General features: G+C 39.5%; 1 protein-coding gene across 1 annotated transcript in view; it reads left to right on the top strand.

The window, feature by feature from the left end:
• The first annotated feature begins 3,054 nt into the window (after window positions 1-3,054).
• LOC122540706 (uncharacterized) overlaps window positions 3,055-25,409 on the top strand; it is a 49,419-nt gene continuing 27,064 nt past the window's right edge. Inside the window, exon 1 of the mRNA XM_043676825.2 lies at window positions 3,055-3,211. Within this exon, the coding sequence (XP_043532760.2) occupies window positions 3,149-3,211 (63 nt within the window). The 5' untranslated portion in view covers window positions 3,055-3,148. The remainder of the gene's footprint in view (window positions 3,212-25,409) is intronic.

Raw genomic sequence — 25,409 nt, 5'->3', positions numbered from 1 at the left:
GAATCCTTCTTCAGCCATGTATTCATCTGCTGTATCCTCCTCTTCCTACCCTCACTAGCTCGTAGCACAAGAAGTAATACAGATATTACTACTTTCAAGGTCTCCTTTTAAATTCCTGCCTAACTACCTTTATTCCCCTTTCAGCATGTCAACCTTTTCCCCTCCTATGTTGTTGGTTCCAATGTAGACAATAGCCTCTTGCTGGCTCCTCTCCCCCTCGAGAACATTCTGCACCCTCTCTGAGACATCCTTGGTCCTGACACCAGGAAAGCAACACACCATTCTGATTTTTCACTGCTGGCCACAGAAATATCTGTCTGTGCCCCTGACTAGTGAGTTCCCTAACACAATTGATTTCTCGGAACCCGACGAATCCCTCATTGCATTGAAGCCAATCTCGATACCAGAAACTTGGCTGTTTATGCAACATTCCCCCATGAATCCATCACTTCCTACATTTTCCAAAACAGCATACTTGTTTGAAATGTCGGTAGCCACAGAAGACCCCTGCACTATGTGCCCACCTTTCTTACCTTTCTTGGAGTTAACCCATCTATGTGACTGTATCTGTGACTTTTCTCCCTTCCTATAACTGCCATCCATCACACACTCTTGTTCTTTTATATTCCTCATAGCCTCTGTTACTGCAACTGATCCATTTGATCTGACTGGATTCGCAACTGATGACATTTATTGCAGATATAATCCTCAGCAACACGTAAACTCTCCCTAAACTCTGACTAGAAGAGCATATCACTCTACTAAGAGACATTTTTGCTTCTTCCAGTCTGCAGACTCAGAAAATAGCACCACCTTATTCTTCTACAAAACACTGCTCCAGATTAACTTAATACTCGATGCTTATATGTTTACGTTTAATTAAGAGACATATCTCAATAAAGCATACAATCAAGAAAGAACCCAATCTACTCACGACTGCAGACTTTCAGCACAGTCACACTTAAAACTATTCACTTATCTGTTTCTGTGCTGTGACCTCTCCTAAAAATGTTCCACCAAGATCACTTCTGAATTTCACTGTTTGTTAATTAACAACAAACTTGAGGTTATATTTTATATATAGCCTCAGCAGTATTGTTGTGTTGATGTGTTTCATTCATGGTCAATAATTTCTTCTCAAGCAATCTTTTTCTATTTTTTCAATACAAATTAAATCTACTTAGGTTTCATTGGCTCTTGTTTAAAATTTAAGCATAAACATTTAAACATATTTTCCCCTTTGGCATCAAATAAATTTTTCTTTGCGTGCTTGAGCTGGAGGCAGTCACGGAGGGAACGGTCTTTGTGGAAGGCAGAAAGGGGTGAGGAGGGAAATATATCCCTGGTGGCCTCACCACCAGACGTCTGGAGAAAGAACGCCTCATCTTCCGCCTCGGAACACTTCAATCCCAAGGCATCAATGTGGACTTCAACAGTTTCCTCATTTCCCCTTCCCCCACCTCACCCCAGTTCCAAACTTCCAGCTCAGCACTGTCCCCATGACTTGTCATACCTGCCTATCTTCTTTTCCACCTATCCACTCCACCCTCCTCTCTGACCTATCACCTTCATCCCCTCCCCCACTCACCTATTGTACTCTATGCTACTTTCTCCCCACCCCCATCCTCCTCTCACTTACCTCTCCACCCTTCAGGCTCTCTGCATGTATTCCTGATGAAGGGCTTTTGCCCAAAACGTCGATTTTACTGCACCTCAGATGCTGCCTGAACTGCTGTGCTCTTCCAGCACCACTGATCCAGAATCTGGTTTCCAGCATCTGCAGTCATTGTTTTTACCTAGTTGATTTAAATCTAGATTGCTGTTATGTCTTTGATCACTTAAAATGGGTTGCAAGTTTCGATTGATTAATATGTAAATCCCAGAATTTCTTTCATCATAGTTCCAAGAAAACTTAAGGGTTTATATAAAAAAGATGACATCTCAGCTCAGACAATGCATTAAAGGTGTGAGGTTAGAGTCTGTCTGTATCCAACCTTGAGTCAGACTGGTTCTATTTCCAAAGTATAAATTTATAACATGTTATATTGACTGACTGCCTACAGATTGTGTGCTTTTTGAACAAAATAGAATGTATTTGCAAATACAAATGTAAATTTACCCCATAGACTTAACTGTGTGTGTGAGGAAGAGGGAAAGCGTATATGTGTGAGTCTGTGTGTCAGGGAGGGAGAGTGTGTGTGTGTGTGTGTGTATGAGAGGGTCTGTGTGAGTGTGACCATGGGCATGTCTGAGAGAGTGTATACTATAGTGGGGATACCTGTAGCGTGACATGAACCCAAGGTCCCGGTTGAGGCCATCCTCATGGGTACCTTGGCTTTCAGCCTCTGCTTGGCCACTCTGCGTTGTTATGTATCCCGAAGTCTGCCTTGGTGGATGGTCACCTGAAGATCCAAGGCTGAATTTCCTTGTCCGCTGAAGTGTTCCCCCACTTTATGAGGAGAGTAGGTTGGGCTTAATGTGTAGAAGAATGAGAGGCGATTTTATAGGAACATACAAGGTTCCTAGAGTGATACAGTGTAGATATTTGAGAGAGTCTATAACCAGTGATAATACCACTAGGCCATTGCTTCTCTTTTATTCCGTGATATGATTTCTGAGTCTACAGCTAAATATAGCAATAAAAAAGGCACCACACTGCTTATCTCTGATCAACAATCAAATGTTGTCTTTGAACTTCATTTCCACAAAGTTACCGTGGCTTTACCAGAGTTAACTGCATAACTTTTCTGAAAGATACAACCAAAATTAAGGCGCTCCTAATAAAACAAAATTCAAATCAAAAAGCTAAAGCAGATTTGAATGATAACACTAGCAGTATACATGCAAAAGATGACTTTGTTATTTGTTTAAAGCAATGCAAATTGCTAGGTAGAATTTAACACAAAAGGAATGAACAATTTTAACTTCCTCGTCCAGGTGACTAATACACTCTGCCAGGTTTGCTGGAGGCTAGAGCAGTACAGAACTTGTCTCCTGTGTGGTGTGGGCGGTAAAGTGTTGGCTCGGCAGTGACGCTAGAAGCTGGGAACTACATTAGTCGGGAGTTCTGTGAGATTCACTCAGTTAGAGGCGGCTTCACAAATTGTCAAAGAGGCTTTCATTTGCGGGGAGTAAAAGATAAGGCAAAATGAAGACGCCAAGTTTCAGTCTGATGTTTCTTTTGGCGATGGGATTGCCTTTTGCCCTCTTGGTAAGTGAAATTCTGTATTCAGGCACTTGTAGAAAAAATGTCATTAAAATCGAAAGTGATTACACTCGCATAGGATAGAAACATAGAGTACATACTTGAATACTTTTCCCTCTAGATCGATTGTAAAAATGGTGGATGATAGTATTTAACTCGCCAAAAGGAATGTTTATTTGAGTAGGCTTTCACGAGATAAAAGAGGATTAGGTTCCGTGCTCAGTTCACTTCGAGTCTGTAAAGCATTGTGCCTGAGCCTGTTCTCTCAGCTCTGTCTGTGGATCGCGGAGCTGCAGTTGGCTATAGTTACCTGGATATCACAGTATGGTTCGAAAGAGTGCGCTCGACAGCTTATTTTATACAACAACAGAAACATACAGTCAGCCAGAGCAGACCCCCAAACAGAGGCACACAGCCCAAGGAATACTGTGCATAGAACGCAACTCGAAACAACCACCACCTACAACCGCAGACACACGCGGTAAAGACAGACTTGTGAATTCAGTGAGGCAGGAGTTGATTTGGTGTTAAAGATGGAAAGAACATGCTCAATTATCAGAATGATAAATCCCAGATTCCATCTCATAAGTGATTCCATTTTAATTGGGTTTCCTGCTGCCATATCAATATTCACTTGTTGAGCTACACTGATCTACATCACTTTGGGCAACTCTAAACTCCACATTCGGTGAAAGCATACGCCTTATAGTCTATGTGAGACATGAGTGGAGATTTTACCTGGGATATGACTCAAATCTTAATCTGAGTGGGACTCTGCTGAGGTGTCAGTTAGACAATTGACATTGAAAGCTGTGCTGTCTAAATAGGAACAAATAAAAGAATTTCAACTTGTTTCTATTTGCTAACAGTTTAAGAATTCACAATGTTACTGTAGTGTCAGACAGTTCTGTCAGAAATGCGGGAATGTGATTACAAGAATATAAATGATATTAAAGTGTTTAACTATGTACTTTATTAAAGTGTTTAACTATATACTGTACTCTGACGAGATCACCATTTTCAAAGGCGAATTCAACAAGACATCTCATCAATAAGCTTCAAGAGTTAAGTTGAAGGAAATTAGCACTATCTGCATTCTTTCAAAAGACCTCTGAATCCAAGCAGCATTTATTGAAGTGTTTTCTGATTTCAAAATGCTAACAATGTATTATCCCTTTTCAGCTGCTCTAAGTTGCCAGATCAATGTGGGTGTGGAGTGTGCAGGTATCAATTAGCCACCCACTATACATTCTAGTTTACTCCACCAATGTGAACGCCACTGTACATATATGTTCATATATACCACTGTACATATAGGGGCTATACATGGGCTAGGGTTGCATATAGAAAGCAGAATTTAGTTTGCCAGACTGAGCAGAGAAAGTGTGAGGAGGAGGAGGAGGAGGAGCGATCAGCCATAAGTTTTAGCCACTTGGTGGGAAGGAGAAAGAGCTGGGAAATAGGAAATGCTGGAATACCTGGTCTGAAGGCTGCACCTGGAGGGGGCCAGAGAAGCAAGAGATTCTAATGGTTAAAACAGAGCTGAATCCTGCAATGCCACATTGACTGGCTTGAGAATGTGGTGCTGGTGGTGTGCACAGAGGCAGAGTGTTTGGTTTTGAATGTCATTGACCTCTCAGGCTCTGACACTTTGTACAGCTATGTTTGGGTAGCACACACTGCCCAGCCCTGCCTGCACATGCAGGAGCATTGCAAGTTCTGGAAAAAGCCAGAGTATTATTTTATGAGATCATATACCTGTAATGAGAGTATACGTGTCCTAACCTTTCAAAGTATAGAACGTTCAGACGTGTCTTACTGTACAGAATGTTTTAATTTGTTTTGAGGACCTGCCAAATATTTTATCCTCAGATTACTGTTTCTAAGTATTATATTAAATTAGCTAAACCATCCAAATTGATATTATTGGATATGATATGGGAGGTTACTAAAATATGTACTTATGTTATAGGATTGGGTTCTGTAGTTTGAAACATTTCTCGCTATCTCGGACTATTCATTAATATCCCTTGTTTTCGTATTTTATGTTCTGTGCAAGGACTATCATTGAAAATGAACAACCTAAATTCAGTTAATTGGCTTAATTATTAACTTGAGCTGGCCATAGATTATAGTGGATCAATACCGAGTGGATATATTTCAGAAATCCCGAAGGAAAAGCATGAGGGAAAGGACGTGAAATGCTGTTCAATGTCAAAGGTGGCTGATAGAATGGTTAGGTGGTGTTTTCTCCTTTGTCACACTGTGGAGTATTCTTAAACCAAATAATCGGTTATGGACTGTCCAGAATTTAATGCTCCTGTTTGTGTGGTATCTTGGTGTCCTTCCTTTTTGAATGTTGAGTGTTTAAATGAATCTGCATGAGAGTTTGTTGGACAGTACCTGTTGTGGCAACAATGTTTTAACCTTGAAATCTGGAAATGGAAGGAAGTAAAACTACCTGTTCTGAAGGATTGAAGTTGTCCCCAGTCAGTTCCACAGGGAACATACTAAAGTACTGACATGAATAAGACATTACAAGTCATCTGCCTAGTTCCAAATATAGTGTTGAGCTATTGAAAATACATTAAAATGACTTTTTGTAGATAAAGTTTTCATTTTTCCAATTAAAATGTGCGATATCATTTAGTTTATAAAATATATCAAGCATGTTCCACATTTTTATAGCAACAACTTTGAAGTAAAATGATTCTGAATACACTTGGAGCTATCACAGCAATGTGAAACAAATTACCACTAATTTTACAGTGTGAATTCCATCTAAGACTGCACTCAGCTCCCTAAATTGTGCTGCACCAGCTATAGATCTGTAGTATAATCACACACTTGGCATCTGGTGCTTACTAAACTTGGGAATATGAACTAGAAAGTTGTCATTGAGTCATAGAGCTGCATAGCATGGAAACAGATCATTCGGTCCACTAAATTAATTATGGAGCATTTCTGTCTTTCTTATAAAAGTCTAAATACTGTAACAAACTCCGAGCCTAACAACAGTTCACTTCAGTTGATAGGTCTCTGCTTACTTTATTTTTCAGATTATCACTCTTGTAATATTTTGCTGCAGTGGTGTTATATTTACATGCTAATGTTATTGACCAATTTGCAATTGTTATTTTCAAACACATCATTTAATCCAATTCTAAAAAGTTTAAGGTTGCTGACTTGGGGGGAAGAAATTGAAACATATAGGTGGTTTGAATCAATTTTACATTATGCATGTTTAAAGAGAGGAGAAGCAATAATCTCATTGGAGTCACTTATGTGATTCTGAGTCTGAGTATCTGTGGGAAAATAACAAATGCTTTTGTAAATCTACCACTAGGTGGCAAGCCTTGTGATAATGATCAACATGTTGTCATAATTTTGAAGCCAGGTGTGGGTGGGTGGTTGGGTGTCTGTATGTTTTTTGATGGGAAAGAAACATATTTTTTCAATTACTTTGAACCCCAGTACTTCCTGGTGCTAATTATTTTCAGTGAGATTTGGCATCTATTTCATCAGAAAACTAAGCTAATTCCAAATTGCTCCTAATGCTCTTTCATCTGCTAATGTAGATTATTGTAGGCTGAGAGTATTAATCGGCTTTTCTAGTAAATCTTTCTCACAAGTGAAAAACAAATTCATGCACATTCAACTCGGTCTTGAACAGTTGAATCTGCTCATTTATTCAGCAGCATTGATAAGTGAAGCAATTTAGGTGAATGCTGATCTTTCAAACTGTTTCTTGTTAGTGATGGCTGACAGCAACTTTTATTCTTTCATACGTCAATCTTTTTTAAGGGTGTGGTGCTTAATCCACATAAAAACTATTCTCCAATCAAGAAAGTATTTGGTTTATTGCTATAAGCAAAATGAAAATCCTGATTGGTTGACTTAAGAATGGTGAAAAGAAAAAGTAAATTTGATTAAAAGAAAACCAAATTAGATTAATCTAAACTTGTCTCAGAATCACTAATCTTCACTGGCATACTCTATTTGAATATGTCAATAATATGTGGCCATTTATGCTTTGTATACCCCGTTGACAGTTTAAATACAAGTTTTAGGGAAGGGACATATTAGCCATGATCTGGAAGGACATTTTACTATGGTTCTGAATTATTTTCTTTTCTCTTGGCTTTCATATAAAAGTTCCATGTTTTATCAAACTTTCTATTAAAGCTGGCAAAATGTATTTAAGGGGATGAAGTGTCCTCAGAATGGGGTTTTCCAAACTTACAGGCCTTGCAGAGCACCTTGCTTGAAAGGAGATCAAATCAAACGACTTAGATTAACAACCAGTTCAACTTAATTTCAGACTCTGGGCTTTTAACAATATTAACAGTACTATGAGTTGTTTGCTACTTGTTGTTAAGGTCACAAATAGGGGAGGTGATGGCCTAGTGGTGTTGTTGTTGGACATTAGGCCAGAGCTTCAGGTAATCTTCTGTGAACCCAGGATTGAATCCTGCCGCAGCAGATGGTGGCATTTGAATTCAATAAAAATCTGGAATTAAGAGTCTAATGATGCGGGAAAAACCCATCTGGTTCATTTATGCCCTTAAGGGAAGGAAACTGCCATCATGTGACTCCAGACCCACAGCAATATGATTCAATGCCCTTGGGAAATTAAGAATGGGCAATACCTGAATGCTGACCTAGCCAGTAATGTCCTCATTCTGTGAATGAATAGAGGGGGAAAAAAAACAATTTAATAACTCAAGTTTTAGTGTCAAACAGCACATAAACAGACATTGGTCCGACTTCAAGCCAGCTAAGTTTCCCAAACTAAACCTGGCCCAATTCCCTCTAAATCTTTCCTGTTCATGTACTGTCTAAATACCTTTTACATGTTGTAATGGTACCTGTATCTACCACTTTTCCTGGCAGCTCATTCCATATATGAACTACTCTCCTTTGTGAATAAGTGGCCCCTCAGGTCCTTTTTAAATCTTTCTCCTCTCACTTAAAAATGTGCCCCTTAGTTTTAAACTCACCAACTGTATCCACCTCTATGCCCCTCATGATTTTATAAACCTCTATAAAGTCATCTCAACCTCCTACATTCCAGTGAAAAACGTTCCAGCCTATTCAATCTATTTTTATAATTCCAACCCTCCATTCTCAAAAACATCGAGGTAAGCCTTTTATGAACCTTCTCCAGTTTAATAATATCCTTCCTATAACAGAGCATTCAGAACTGCACACAAACCTCCATAAGAGGCCTCACCAACATCCTGTACAACTTCAACATGACATCCCAACTCCTATACTCAATGGTGTGAGCAATGAAGGCAAGCGTGCTCAATACCTTCTTAAGCACCCTGTCTACCTCTGATGGAACTTTCAAAGAATTATGAATCTGAACTCCTAGGTCTCTCTGTTCAACAACATTACCCAGAGTCCTACCATTAACTGTAAAAGTCCTGCCCTTACTTTCTTTTACCAAAATGCAATATCTCATGTGTATCCAACTTAAACTCCACCTGCCACTCCTCAGCCTATTGACCCAATTAATCAAGATGACCAACGAGGTTTTTGGCACAAGCCATTCTTTAAGGGCCTCCAAGTCAAGTTGCCGAGAAATTTACACAAGACGTTTTCTGTTTGGCCTAACATTGAGTATTTAGCCATTCCCAAATTACTTAAAGTCCATAACTTCAAAAGCTAAGGGTTGGGGCCACACAATAATGAGTGAGAGTAAAGTTAGAATTCACCCAGTTAAAAAAAACTTACAAATTATTCATTACTGAACTATTCATTACTGAATTCATTGCCATTACTTGTTCAGAACTAGTTCACTCATTGTGATATCGAATTGTAAAAGCTATCCAATGCTCTGTGATTAGCTCTGAGCTGTGTTGACCAGGTCATTCCAAGTATTATCAATGAACAGGTTAGCTGGTCAACAATCCAATGTCTGAAGTTCCTTAGACTTGGTTGTGTCAGGCAATGGCACACTGAATGGACCACACAGGATTCATTTCAACTTAATTTTCCATTGAGAATTTTATCATACTTGAGTCAACTCAACACTCTCAAGAACCTTACTTTTCTATTGTTACTCATATCTGCAAGTTTGCCTTTGCATGCAGAATTCCATACAACAGATGGATGTTCTTCGTATGAGAAAACCTGAGAGTGTTAATCAATATAATTCCAGATAGAACAATTTAAACATTTTAGTATTTTCTTCAGCAGCTTGCATTAAGCCTTCTACATTTGAGCAGCTGTGTTATCAATCACACTCATATTAAAGAATGAAACTGTAGAAATATTTACGTAATCTTGTTGTTTGCTCAACCTGGGTAGAATTCATATTTTCATGGAGTCCATCCAATTTATTTCAAGAGAGCGAATAATTGTAGGTGAAACCATTTCCTTTCCATACCCCATTTCTAAAAATACTCAGCCAAGCAAAATCTCAGCATATTATTGATGTGAAATCCAAATCTTCAGTACAGTCTTCAAAATTGATCAGAAAAGATTCCCGATTGACTGAGAACCACTAATTACCACAGACTGTGTAGCATCTTTAAACGTAACGATCGAGTTGGATCATTGTCACTTTAATTTGAAAGGGCTGTTTATGTTTAAAAGCTGCAGAGCAGCATCTAAAATTTGGGCAGGATTCAGTGTAACTTTAACTGACTGTTAAATTGTTTATTCATATTTTCTAGGAACTGAGCACATTTTGAGCAATTAGTTTTGGGCTAACGTGTGCAAACAGCTGCTGATCCAAAAAACAATCTTAAAATGCTGTTTTTTATCTGTAGCAATATATATTAGTGTCTTAAGTGTGTACATAATTGAACCAGAACATTGTGAACTGTCAAATGTTTTCAGCAACAGAAGAATATTATCCCTAAGTGCTGACAGTAGGCCCTGCAGCTCAGATTTTGCAAGTTTACCACTTTAACAAAATACGTTAGTTCCTATCTATTCCTTCTTTCTGCTTGCTGTATTGGACTATGTTTGTTCTATGCAGTGTTTGCAAGGAAATTTCCCAGTATTAATGAACTCTCATGATTTTCTGTTATATTCCCTCACAGGTACTTCTTATATCTTGAAGTTATGATAGTTTGTATTTTTTTGTCTGCTGTGATTTTATTTTAGAAATGTCATGCAGTCACCAAGTCATGCAGCATGGAAAGTAGACCTTCGGTACAACTTGTCCATGCCAACCAGTTATCTCAATCTGACCTAGTTCCAGTTGACAGCATTTGGCCCATATCCCTCTAAATCCTTCATATACCCATCTAGATGCCTTGTAAATATTGTAAATGTAGCCACCTCCACCACTTCCTCTGGAAGCTTATTCCATACAAGCACCGCCCTCTACGTGAAAATGTTATTTCTTAGGTCCTTTTTAAGTCTTTCCCCCTCTCACCTCTTGTTTTGGACTCCCCTCACTATGGGAAAAAGACATTGGCTAATCACCCAATCCCTGCCCCTCGTGATTTTATACCAGCCTCTGACTCTCCAGAGAAAGAAGTCCCAGCCTATTCAGTCTCTCCTTGTAGCACAAACCCTCCAGTCCCAGCAACATCCTTGTAAATCTTTTCTGCACCCTTTCAATTTTCACAACATTCTTCCTGTGGTAGGGATACTAGAATTGTATGCAGTATTGTAAAAGTGGCTTCACCAATGTCCTCTATAGCTGCAACATAACATGGGTGGCACGGTGGCACAGTGGTTAGCACTGCTGCATCACAGCACCAGAGACCCGGGTTCCCGCCTCAGGCAACTGTCTGCGTGGAGTTTGCACATTCTCCCCGTGTCTGCGTGGGTTTTCTCCGGGTGCTCAGGTTTCCTCCCACAGTCCAAAAATGTGCAGTTTAGGTGAATTGGCCATGCTACATTGCCCATAGTGTTAGGTGAAGGGGTAAATGTAGGGGAATGGGTCTGGGTGGGTTGCTCTTTGGAGGGTCAGTATGGACTTGTTGGGCCGAAGGGACTGTTTCCACATTGTAAGTAATCTAATCCCAACTCCTATGCTCAATGTCTTCGATATGTAATGACTTTAGTTCTTTATGAATAGTGATTATTAAAAGCAACCAAACTAAAATTAGTATCATCTCACTTGTGTCTGTGAGATTATTTTCATTGGTCATTGTTATAAATCAGGAGTAATATAGTGACACTGTAATCCAGTTAGAAGCAAAGATGGTGGTAGTGTTCCAAACTCTAATCCGGGAGGCCAGGGTTCAAGGCCCACCTGTTTCAGAAGTGTGTCATAACATCTATGAACTGGTTGATTAGAAATGCCTATTAATTCAGTTGCCTGTGTGAGGTGGCCAGAAAAAAAATCATTGATGCCAGCTTGGAAAGGAATGATGATGGAATTTTATCAAAGTGGAATAGGAGGAAAGAAAAATAGTGATATTTTTCACTGTAAAATAGTGATATTTAAACAGTGTCCTGATTGCTTTAGATATAAAATATAAGGGTTTTAGCACCTAGCAACTTTGAATTAGAGCAAGGGATGGGTTTTCTTAACCAACATTGAGAATGTGTGATTTAGATTGATTTATTAGTTGTGAACCATCAATATCTCCTTGTTCAAGGGTAAATGTTAACTTCATGTATATAATGGCATGGAAATTGCAGTGGTAATGATGGCAAACCTGTCAATGTTAGCTGGTATGTTGACTGAAACTGAACATGTGTGAAATATAATGTAGAACTCCAGAAGCTGCTGTTAGTGATTCTACACTTCTCCAGAGAATATTTTATTGAAACACCCCAAGGCTGAAAAAAATTGGAAAATCTTATGATCTGACAAGAACTTTCATTTTTACACTAATAATCTCACTGCAAAAAAAAACCCTTGAAAAGATTACATCTTGTTGATTGAAATGTGACTGAGCTCTTAAAAGCATATTAAGTTAATAATTACTGCTAACAACTCTCACTGATCACGAGAAGCTAATTATTTATTTGTGGAATGTCAGGTTCAGTGTTGTGCTGGTGGAAATGATAAATGAGGAGAAAGTGAGGTCTGCAGATGCTGGAGATCAGAGCTGAAAAAGTGTTGCTGGAAAAGCGCAGCAGGTCAGGCAGCATCCAGGAAACAGGAGAATCGACGTTTCGGGCATAAGCCCTTCTTCAGGAATCCTGAAGAAGGGCTTATGCCCGAAACGTCGATTCTCCTGTTCCCTGGATGCTGCCTGACCTGCTGCGCTTTTCCAGCAACACATTTTCAGCTCGGAAATGATAAATGGGCAGGGGAAGCTGATTGAATACTCAATGTGATTCAATCTTTGCCAGTTTTTTTCTGCTATCACAGTTGCTGCTTATCAGAAATATTGCCGTTAGTGACTGCAAGTTTAAACTGACATCAGAGAAAGGGAAAACCATGCTGCAATGGGCAGTTCTCCTCCAGGTCTGCAGAGATGCACTTAGAGTCATAGAGATGTACAACATGGAAACAGACCCTGTGGGCCTATACTGATTACGTTTGTTTTATTTTATGCTAATGATTTGAAATAAAAACCAAAAGTGTTGTGGAAACTCAACAGGACTGGCAGCATCTATGGAGAGAGAAACAGTGTAAAAGAGAGTTAATGAGCCTAACAAAACTTCTTTGGAACCAGGTCAATGTTAACTCTGTTATGTTTTCCACAGATGCTGCCACATCTGTTGATTTTATCCAACACTTTCTGTTTTAAGTCTTTCTCAACTTACTTGTCTGACTTTGAGGAAATTTTTAGATCAATCTATATTGCCAGCATTTAGAAATGATCTTCTTGCACTGAATACAGTTTTTCAGTTTTGTTTTGTCCCCTTTTACTTTTTCAACATTTAGTTCTACCAACATCGCTCCCTAGAACTCATTTCTCATGTCTAAACCTTGGTAAGAGTTTGTAAGCAATTCAGTTATGGTAAGAATCACAACTCAGATGTTCCCTACAAATGGGGGCATTCACTTTCACTTTTCAGGTAGCCCCGGCTTTGTTATGATTAGATGGCAAGCCCTGGCTCTTTTCTTTGTTCTTCAGGTCCATGATACTCGAGGTCAATCATATCCCAAAAGATGGTGCTGACTCAAAATCAATGAACTGTGTGCAAACCTTCAGTATCATGAATTATATTCTTTCATAGTAGAGTATTTAGTATTGTAAAAGCGAGGCATATTGTACTACATTGCCTAAGTTAATTTTTAAAAATGCTTTTAAGACTTCTTCTTTATATCAAGTTAAAAATCACACAACGCCAGGTTATAATCAACAGGTTTATTTGGAAGCATTAGCTTTCAGAGCGCTGCTCCTTCATCAGGTAGTTGTGGAGTATGAGATTGTATGACACAGAATTTGTCTCCTGTTCTAAAGTGGCTGCATCAACCCTGAGTCAGTTTGCTTCTTGCATACATTGGCTACTGTAGAGGCAAGATCATTTTGACAGCAATCATTTCGCAGGTTGTTTTTTTGCAGTTCTTTTTCTTGACCTTATCTTTATCCTCATTTTTGAAGATAAGAGCATTGGACCGAGGTGAAGGAACAGGTCATTCTGCTCTTTGAGCCTGCAAAACATTCAATGAGATCTTGATTTATCTGGCTGGGTCTCAATTCCACTTTTTTGTTAACCATCCTTCAGTACTGATGTCCTTATAGAAGATGTTGGGATTTCCTTTTATTTAACAAGACTGGACCAAGCAAGAGCAAGAGCTGAAAATGTGTTGCTGGAAAAGCGCAGCAGGTCAGGCAGCATCCAGCTTATGCCCGAAATGTCGATTCTCCTGTTCCTTGGATGCTGCCTGACCTGCTGCGCTTTTCCAGCAACACATTTTCAGCTCTGATCTCCAGCATCTGCAGTCCTCACTTTCTCCTCCAAGCAAGAGCAAGCAGACCAAGCAGATTTGGAGGTGCTGGTGTTGCACTGGGGTGTACAAAGTTAAAAATCATGCAACACCAGGCTATAGTCCAACAGGTTTATTTGGAAGCACTAGCTTTCGGAGCGCTGCTCCGCAACCATCTGATAGAGTGGCGCTTCGAAAGCTAGTGTTTCCAATTAAACCTGTTGGACTATAACCTGATGTTGTGTGATTTTTAACTTTGTACTCAGACCAGCAGTTTCTAAATTAAACTCCACCTGACTGTAAAACAAGTGCAACTTTAACAATTAGAAATGATTGAATTAAAATTAAGCTTTATAGTGGGCGGTTTCAAAAAAATACAGTTGTGAACTCTAGGCGATGAAGTGATTTTTGAGGAGGAATAAAATGCAAGAAACCTCATCACTGTAGAAATGTGGTGAATAATTGCTTATTAATTAATTGCTCTCTTGAGCCAACTTCCCTTCTCTACTTTGAGGTGTTTGTGTATGTGGACAGGAGAAGGAGGAAGTGATGTGTGAAGGTTGCTGGATAGATGGGTGAAGAAGGAATAGTTCCAGGAGTTTTGATACACACTGCTTAATTACATTATTCGCCAATAATACATATCGAATTGTTACTGGGATCACAATACATTCAGCAGGTTGGTATCCATGGAACATGCAGAGATGAAGATGAAGTTGGGTGAATGCCTGGAGGAACAAGATGAGCTGCTGCCAATTAATTGCACTAACTATCATGATGGGAAAGGTTCCACCTAGTTTCTTGGGAAAGAACTGGAGAATTAGAAGTGAGATATGGAAGTTATGAGTTGGGCTAATGATGGAAAGCAATGCATTAAAGTACACTAATAATGGGATTCTGAAGTCACTGTGTAAAACTCAAAACAAAAAAATTGGAAAACAGTTTCTCGGCATTGAGAATTCAATGTTTTCATTCTGTCATATTTTGCCAACTGTCTCGCTGCTGCCCCACTGATCAAGAACAGAAAATTCCACCCAATACTTTTCACTTCTATAAGGAAGCCACCTGTGATTTGAAACAAAATGTTTGATCTTACGTGATTTAAGCATGTCAGTCTAATGGAATCAGTTCAACTTAAATGAGCTGAAAGATTATATGTATGAATAAAGGCAGATACTCAAACTTAAAACCTAAAATCAGTCCCAGTAAGTGAAACACAATTATCCTTTGTTCACATTTTATTATGAACAGTTGAAGAGCACTTAATTAAATGCTTTTTGTATTCAGAGGTGATTGAAGGGTAACATAGAATCATAGAATCCCTACAGTGTGTAAACGGGCCATTCAATCCATCAAGTCCACATCAACCCTCCAAAGAGCATCTCACCCAGTCCCACACCCCTACCCTATCCCTGTAACCCTGCACTTCCCATGGATAACCCACCTAGCCTGCACATCCTTGGACACTACAGGAGATTTACCCTGGCCAATCCACCTAACCTGCACATCCCTGGACACTACATGTGATTTACCATGACCAATCCACCTAATATCTTTATACTGCAGATTCACAGAACAGCTGTGTTGCCTCAATTTTTTTATTTAACTTATTTTTCTAATTAACCTGTTCAGCGATATTATTCGACACCTCTGGAGTAGAAGGGACTTAAATCTGGGTCTCTCAATCTTGGGGAGGGACACTACTACTGCAGCACAAGAGGGGCCCTACATGTTGCCTCAAAGGCTCCTAATACAGATAATTTGAACTGTTGAATAATACAATTTATATTAAAATGCGACATCAATAATTCAACAGTGCTGAAGTGAAACCCTGATGTTGTGATTCCCTTCCTAGAAGGAAATGTGCACATTTTTGTAATTTTGCAATTACCAATCTCTGGCTCGAGCACAAACTCTTAACAGCTAACGGATTGCTAAGCTTTTTCCCTTTATCTCAACGAAAGACTATAATAAAGTATTTAAGATGTACAATGTTCAGATTTATTAAAAGCATGTGCTTATATATGCACTTTTGACTTGTGAACCTTGGTCATAATTTTTGGACTTTTAGAAAATCAAGAATTTTGGCTATGGGAAAGCAATAGCAAATACATAATTAATACATTTTGCACTATTCCAATAGATGAAGGCAATCATTTATGAGACATAAGCTGACAATACAGTTTTAATTTTATAGTTATAAAGTTCAAATCTGTTTGCAACACAGAGGAAGCCTTTGGTAATTGTATCTATCCTGGATTTATTAAAGAATAGTTCAGCTTGTCTTTCTCTCCCTGCCAAACCTTTTCCCTGTAGCCTAGTAAATCTCTCCTCCTCGGGTAATTATCTAATTCCCTTTTGAAAATCACAGTTGAATTTGTTTTCACCACATTGTCGGTGGGAACAGCTTATCCCTGTCTACTCTGACTGGAATACTTCTGATTTTGGATAACTTTATCAAATCTCCTCTTTTCTAAGGTAAACAGCTCCAGTTTATTCACATAACTGAAGTTCTCACCCTAGAACCGTAAATCTTTTCTGCACCCTCTCACTAATTTTAGTTTTGTACTCCTTGACTCTATTTATGAAGCTTAGGAATCTGTATGTCTTAGTAGCTGCTTTCTCAACCTGTCCAACCACCTTCAATGATATTTCCACGAATCCATCTGTTCGTGAACTCCCTTCAGAATCGTAATCTTAATTTTATATTCCCTTCTTTGTAATTTCTACCAAAACGTACCACTTCGTACTTTCCTGCATGAAGTTTCATGGTTGCATATATTCCATCGGCCTATCTATATACTCATGAAGTTAATCACGACCCTTGTTACAATTCATAATCTTTCCAAGTTTTGTGTCACCTCCAATTTTTGTAATTCTGTCTGTCATGCCTAATTCTAAGTTCTTAATTATATATCAAGAAATGCAGGTGTCCTAATAATGAGCCCCAGTGTATCCCTTCCCACAATCTGAAAAACAATGCAACCAGTCCCTGCTTCCTGTTATTTAGGCAACTTCCTATCTGTGCTGCTTTTCTTCACTTTATTCCGTGGAGCTGAACTTTTCTGAAAGATCTGTTAGATTGCTTTGTCTCAAATGTCTATTGGAAGTCCATGTCCACCACATCACCCCCACTATCATCTGTTATCTCATCAAAAACAATCAAGTTAGTCAAACATGATTTGCTGTTAACGTACCTATGCTGTTTTTCCTTAATTCATTTATATTTATACAGTGACTGTTAATTTTGTCCCAGTTTATTGCTATCGAAGCTTTCCCAACACTAAGATTGTATTTGTTGGACCTATTCTTAAAACGTTTTTCGAACACATATGGAACATTGATAATACCTCAAGATTCTGACTCCACAACAGTTTCTGAGGAATAGTTTAAGATCACAATCTGGGCTTCTGCAGTTTTCACCCTTAATTTCCTCAATATCCCTGAATGCATCTCATCAACTTTATATGCAACTCGCCTATCTGGCACTATTTAGCCCATCCTGTGTCACATATGTATCAGAGTAAAATCCTAAGTCTATCAATATATTTGATTGTATTATTGCATTCATAACTACTATTGTGATTTTTGAAAGTAAAAAATGTGATCTTGATTGGATCAGTTTTCTCAAGTGTAAAAGCAGAAAAGGCTGGTATTTTGTTGGGCAGGTTTAATGATGTGTGGCCATTTTAGTTTTCTTTCATTCACTTGGAGTTGAAAATTAATCACTTTTATTTAGGTGGCAGATCCTTAGATATCAGTTTTGTTGTCTGGGTTCAGCAAATGTGATTATTCTAGGAGACACATTCTAAATTTTTTTTGGAATTAGCAGGAATTGCATTTAGTCCATTTAATTCCCTTGCAGGGTGGATGGTCACAGTGTACTCCCATATCATGTAACTTTGTGCTGTTCACCTGCCTGCATGGGGGTTCAAATGTAAACTTCTCAGTTGAGCAAGCGATAAGCGATTATCTTTAAGGGCAATCATTTGGCATCTGCTATGTTTACATGGTTCCAAGATAACCCACATGATAGAGGAAGCTAGGAACCATTTCAAGCAAATTTGAAGTATTCCTGAACAATGATAAATATTGAGCCTCCAGTCAAGCAGAACCTAGAGAGTGAAGGCTGACACTGGGATTGAAACATAGAAACATAGTAGTTGGGAGCAGGAATAGGCAATTTGGTCTCTCGAGTCTGCTCTGTCATTCAATATGATTTTGGATGATCATTAAGCTTAATGCCCTAATCCCACCCTCCCCTCATATCCCTAGATTCCTTTAGCCATAAGGGCTATATCTACCTCCTTCTTGAAAACACAGAATATTTTGGCCTCGACTACTTTCTGTGGTAGTGAATTCCACAGGCTCACCTCACCTTCCTAACCTGCAATCTTCTTCCCGACCTCTCCGCCCCCACCCCAGTCTGACCTATCACCCTCACCTTGACCTCTTTCCACCTATCACATTTCCGACGCCCCTCCCCCAAGTCCCTCCTCCCTACCTTGTATCTTAGCCTGCTGGACAAACTTTCCTCATTCCTGAAGAAGGGCTTATGCCCGAAACGTCGATTCTCCTGTTCCCTGGATGCTGCCTGACTTGCTGCGCTTTTCCAGTAACACATTTCCAGCTCTGATCTCCAGCATCTGCAGACCTCACTTTCTCCTCTAGCTGGCTCTCATCCAGCATAAGTTCATAAGGTATATGAGCAGCATTAGGCCATTCAGCCCATCAAGTCTGCTCCGCCATTCCATCATGGCTGATATGTGCCCCCATTGTCCTGCCTTCTCTCCATATCCCTTCAACCCATTACCAATTAAAAATCTGTCTAATTCCACCTTAAATTTACTGTCTGTCCCAGCATCCACCACACATTGGGGTAGCAAATTCCACTGATGAAAGGATATTTGTATCTCCTCTATTAACCAGGACTTCAGTTTGGCTTGAAGACATTAGATTCTGTCAGTGAAGAGGCAAACCTCATCCATCCAAAGGAAAGACCTCATCCATCCAACCTTTGGCTTAAAGCTATTGAGCCCAAAGAAACTCTGCAACAACAGATGATATTAGACCTAAATTCTGTGAAAAGTTTGGGAAAATTCAGGTGAACATCACTTAGGCATGTTCTTACACCATGCCTAGATTTACCTGATCATTATGCTTAATTCTGTGGACTCAGAATTTCCAGTGAAGTCATCTGCCACTTAGCAAATTTAGGCAAGCTGACCTTCAATCCACATTGCATCTTCCAAAACATTCCTGAATTTGTGCCAGGTTTGAATGGGTTAAAGGAATCAAATTCATATTTCTGGTCTGTGGTGCCCATATTCAGAAACTTAAATATATTTCCTATAGGTTTGTATCATGACAATGTCAGTGACTTGCATGCAAGATGAAAAAAAGCATTACATTTTCTGTAACAAAAACAGAAATTGCTGGAAAAACTCTACAGGTCAGGCATCATCTGTGCAGAGAAAGCAGAGTTAACATTTTGGATCCAGTGACTATTCTTTAGAACTGATAGTAGCTCGGGGAAGGTCGTACTTATGCAGAAGATAGGGTGGAGAGGAGGTGAGAGAAGACACAACTGGTGGAGATAGAGCCCAAAGAGAGAGATAAACAGTTGGGCAGCCTGGGAGAATGAATAGCTGCTAATGGGGACCATTAGTGGCTGACCATGAGTTAATTCCTAGGATGATGATGTCTGCTTGTACAAAGGGGCATAACTGCAAATTGAGGGGTGATAGATTTAAGACAGATGTCAGAGGCAGGTTCTTCACTCAGAGAGTGGTAAAGGCGTGGAATGTCCTGCCTGCCAACGTAGTTAACTCAGCCACATTGGGGGCATTTAAAGAGGCCTTGGATTAGCATATGGATGACTATGGGATAGTGTAGGGGGATGGGCTTAGATTAGTTCACAGATCGGCACAACATTGAGGGCCGAAGGGCCTGTTCTGCGCTCTATTGTTCTATATTCTATGCTGTGGTAGCAGCCCATATGATGACAAGACCTGGTGTGTGGAGCTTGAGGTAAAAGAACTGGGTGGGGTTGGTGGGGTCGGGGTGGGGGGGGGGGGCGGGGGGGGGCAATGTTAAAGCTCTAAAATTGTTGAACTTACATTGAAAGTTGCAAACATTTCTGGACCTGTTGTATAATTGATAATTTGATTGATTTTGACTTCAGTTTTCATGCATAATGTGGGGCATGATGAAGGAAAATGACATAGATTTGGCACTTTCTTTGGACATCATATATTCACAATGATTTCCACTTGATTTGTGCCAGGATTTTTTTTCATGTACTATCATGTACCCAGGTGGTTTTCATGACATTTTGACTTGCAGACACAAGCGGCTTGCTGAGTTAGGTATTATCACAAAATATGGGGCTGCAGTGTAGATTTCCAACAGTTTGAATTGGTTGTTCTGTTTAAACATGCTTTGAGTTATGTTTCCATGTAAGGCAGCTGACCAAAGAGAAATGTGAACAGTGCAAGAAAGTGTTTCTTTGTCAAACAATCATTAAAGGTTACATTCTGAGTCATACCTTAAATCATCTTGTCTCTCTCATAATTTTAGGATTATTTCAACTGCACCCAGCAGTGAATTCCCATTCTAAAAATATCTTAGTTAAGGCAACCTTTATTAAAACCAAAACACATTGTTTAGTTACTGAATAGATTTTACATTTTGTAATTTGATATTGGATTGTAAAGCATGCAAGTGCCATCACAAGGAATTAATGTTCATCCAAAGCTATTGACCTTTTGAAATGGCAGCACCTGAAGCAGTTGTGTTGGCAAAACATCACTTTAATGTATCATTTTAGTTGCATGTTGCAATGGAAAAAGTCATTTTAATCCATTTGTGAAAAGCTGATGAACTGAAAGGAACCATTTAACTCAACAAACATTTAAGCGGTTACTTGCTGCATTTGGGCTACCTAATCTAATGCTGCGTGCAAATGATTCGCCTTTTCAAACAACTATCCTTTCCTTTCTTTAAAAAAAACCTTGGTTCTGCTTTGACGTTATTTTTATTCTTTCATTGGACATGGGTGCCACTGGAAGGTCTGTAGACCATCCCCAACTGCCCTTGAACTGAGGGGATTGCTGGGGCATTTCAGAGGGCAGTTGAAAGTCAACCCCTTCACTGTGGGTCTGGAGTCACGTGTGGGACAGAGCAGGTATGTAGGGCAGATTATATTAAAGTAAAAAACTGCAGGTGCTGGAAGTCTGAAACAAAAACAAAATTTGCTAGAGGACCTCAACAGGTCTGACAGCATCTGCAGGAAGAAAGCAGAATTAAAGTTTTAGATCCAGTTAACCCTTGGTCAGAATTGATAGTAGCCAGGATAAGGTGCCATGTAAGCTGAATACAGGGGTTGGGGAGGGGCAGTGGGTGAAAAGGTAAGCAGATAGGTGGAGATTGAGTCCAGAGAGAGAGGGAATGATGGTTAGGCAGTCAAAAGAAAGGATGATTGTCAGCCTGTGGGAAAGAAAAGCTGATAACGGGGACCGTGAGTGGGTGAAAATGGGTTGGTTGTGCTGAAAGGATCTGGAGTGTGGAGGTGAGTAAAAGACATGGAAGAAAGTGTTCAGGCTCTCAAATTATTGAACTGGGCTGGCACAGTGGCTCAATGGTTAGAACTGCTGCTTTGCAACACCAGGGACCTGGGTTTGATTCCAGCCTCGGCGACCGTATGGAGTTTGTACGTTCTCCCTGTGTCTGTGTGGGTTTCCTCCCACTGTCCAAAGATGTACAGGGTGTGGGGTCACAGGGATAGGGTAAGGGAGTATGTCTGGGTAGGATGCTCTTTGGAGGAGTGGTATGGGCTAATGGCCTGCTTCCACTCTGTAGCGATTTTATGATTATACTGAGGGCTGCAGGGTCCCGAATGGAAAATAGGATATTCTAGAGACACATTTCCATCTCTGTAGGGCACTAGAAATGTACAGTATTTTTCCATAAGCTACTGTACCCAGCCTTTTTTGTGATGATTAACTTGAATCCCTGTTTTCCTTTGAATAGTAATTCAGAAAAAATGCAGTGTTTAGGTCTTATAAATGTTAAGCTTTCATAGAGTTAAGAACCCTGGTCTCAATGACAGATGTACGGACAGGAAGTGATTCAAGTATATTCAAGCTTTAGCGAGTCAAAACATGGGTTTTTGAACCATTGGGTGGTGGCAGCTGGAGTGTTATTGTGAAACAGAAATGGATCATTGCAGGTTATTAAGTACTGTAACAACAATCCTTAGTTGTTTGACGATCAAAATGTTAGTCAGCAGTGAGATTTACATATTACTAATGTTGCTAGGCATCCTGAACAACAGAAGATATTGCGACAGGCCCTGGCTTGTGAATGTAGGTGTAGTTTTGTACTAAGGGCAGGTGCATTTAGGGTACAAATGCAATGCATTTACAGGAGGATCAGGTAACTGTTTGTAGAGCCTTATACACTTGTAGCTGCATGCCCTGAATTTCTGTGGTAATCATGTATACATGCAGCATAATTCTTTCTTGAATCTTTGCAATGGAAAACGTAACTAGGGTTATATCCTGCAATGATATGGCTGAATGAAATCTTCAGATGACCACTGCTGTCACCATCATATGGTGCTGTGGTCATTGGTCAGAACTATTTGGGATGCCTTTGATTGATTTACCAGTCCTTCTGGGTTTAGTCTGAGCTACCAAAACCAAATGAGAAAGAATGAGCTCACAAGGTCTTCAGCAGAAGATAGACTCAGGAGAAAGTGAGTACGGCAGATGCTGGAGATCAGAGTCGAGAGTGTGATGCTGGAAAAGCACAGCAGGCCAGGCAGCATCCAAGGAGCAGGATAATCGACACTTCTGGTGTAAGCCCTTCATCTGCCCAACAAACAATCTCTTGATTCCTGATGAAGGGCTTATACCCGAAACGTCGATTCTCCTGCTCCTCGGCTGCTGCCTGACCTGCTATGCTTTTCCAGTGCCACACTCTCAACAGAAGATAGACTCAGTCTTGATGAACAGAATTATTTTATTACATGCTAATTAATAGCTAGTTGCATTACACCTGAGGTGGTCTCACAAGACATCAGGCTCAATTTAAGAGTAAGTACACAGTACTGCTATGGAACATTAAAACTTGGAGACATCTGAACAGCAACAGTTCTGGTTAGCTATGCACATGGACAGTCCTTTATATCTGATAGGTTAAATATAAAGTCACCATAATCCTACTGGACCATTAAAGAGAGATGCCTGATGGTCACCACATTTCTCTGTCAAGTAGAGTGTTTGAGCAGCAGAGTTCTTCATATTATCCTCAGGCAAAGTGAGAATTGAACCCACACTGTTGGCCTTATTTTACATTGCAAACCAGACACTTAAGCTAACAGACCAATTCAGCTCACAATATCTGTTAACTCTTTTGGGTACTAACTGACTTACACAACAATATGACCATGAAGCTACTGGACTTGACAATTTCAAAAATCATCCTAAAACACTTTGGAGAGCACATGGTCCCCAATTATTTTAGCAAATAGTCATCAGTGAAGTTCTGGGTCATCTCTCTTACAAATGTACAGCTGTCATTGCAATGGGCTTCCCTATATAAGCGTAATTTAGTTCATGATAACTTCTAATTACAACCCCACCTCATCAACTCAAAATGTAAGGCAACAAAAGCAGAGAACTATATTCGATTGAAAAGGATCAACTATGGCAATAAGTTTATCTGAGTTTAGGAACAATGCATTCTATAGACAATGGAGGGAGTGAACATTAAACGTGCCAATCAAGCCGACCATTTTATTCTGGATAATTTAGAGCTTCTTGATCATTGTTAGAGTAGCACTCTGTCATAGACGAGCAGAGTATTCTGTCACACCCCTGACTTGTAGAAGGTGGAGAAACTTTGAGGAATCAGGAGATTGGTTGCTTGCTGTAGAAATCCAGCCTTGGACCTTTCTTTTATTTCAAAATTAAAGGCAAGCAATAGATAAACATATGAGAGAGAATAGAATAGAATAAAATAATATGTTAATATTGTGAGGTGAACTAAAATGCTAGGAGGAGTCTTGTGTTGGACATAAACACTGTGACAGACCTGTTACAATAGACAAACTATTTCTGTGCTGTAAATTCTACATAATTTAAAATGCTCTTTAATTTGAGAATGGCAGAGTAATGTTTTAATTAGAGTGTAACATTCAACAACAACAACCTGTAATTATGTGGTGCCTTTTACATAGTGAAATATCCCAGGTTATTGCACCATGAACAAAAGATGGATATTCAGCCGTGGGAAAATAAGGAGAAATAAATTAAAGTGGTGAGTTTTAAAAGGGTGGAAAAATTAGGGAAGGGAATTCCAGAATCAAGAGCCCAATGGCTGAAGGCAATGGTAAGATGGCAAACCAGAGAACCTGAGAGTTTGAGGGACCTGGATGATAAAAAATTAGAGTGGGCAAGGCCAGGAACGTAAGGGGTTTGGTATTAAATGTAGTAAATCTCCATGAAATTCCTTGATTATGTTCTGTTGCTCAGGTGTCTAAATTAAATAATTTGTAAACTACTGGTTAACTTAAGCAGTAAATTCACTTTTTGAAAGTACATGTTATACTTGGATAACCATGACACTGGCTGACAATTTTGCATTTTCCTCCTGAATTCTTCTAAGTTTATTTTGGTAGTTTTCAAGCAGACATCTGCTCAGTAAGAAGAAAGCTAACATGGCTGGTCTCACAGAATCTTTTTAACATTGATCCTCCCCTGACAAAAAGAACTTACCACTGAGTGGCACTGGTTTAATGAGAGGACTGTGAAGTTGCATGATTAACTTGAAAGAAAAGGAAGTATAATGTGAATGGGAGGGTACATTTGAAACTTTTTGATAAGTGGAGACGATGGTCTAGTGTTGTTATTGCTAGGCTCTTTATCTAGAGACCCAGGTAATGTTCATGGCTGATGGTGGAATTTGAATTGCAGAAAAATATGGAAATACAAGTCCACTGATGAACATGAAACCATTGTTCATTGTCAGAAAATCCGTTGGGTTTACTATTGTCCTTTAAGGATGTAAACATTAATCCATACCTGGTCTGGCCTACACATGACTCCAGATCGACAGAAATGTGGTTGATTCTTATCTGCCCTCTGGGTAATTAAGGATAGCGATAAATGCTGGTCTTGCTAACAATGTCCATTTGCCGAAACAATTTTTAAAAACAACTCACATGGTTGGTTTGTATCACATGGATCTGTAATTTGCCTGCTTAGAGCAGTGTTTTTCAAACAGAGGGATGAATAAAGTTCCTACAATGTGGAAGCAAGCCGTTTGACCCATTGTGATCACACCTACCTTCCAAAGAGCATCCCACTCAGACCCTACATTTCCCATGACTAATCCACC

Source organism: Chiloscyllium plagiosum, unplaced genomic scaffold, assembly GCF_037043375.1.
Source record: "Chiloscyllium plagiosum isolate Xiang-an unplaced genomic scaffold, Cpla_swu_hap1 HiC_scaffold_3, whole genome shotgun sequence".
NCBI lineage: Eukaryota > Metazoa > Chordata > Chondrichthyes > Orectolobiformes > Hemiscylliidae > Chiloscyllium > Chiloscyllium plagiosum.
The sequence above is the reverse complement of the archived record's forward strand: the minus strand, read 5'-3'. Positions and strand labels throughout refer to the sequence as shown.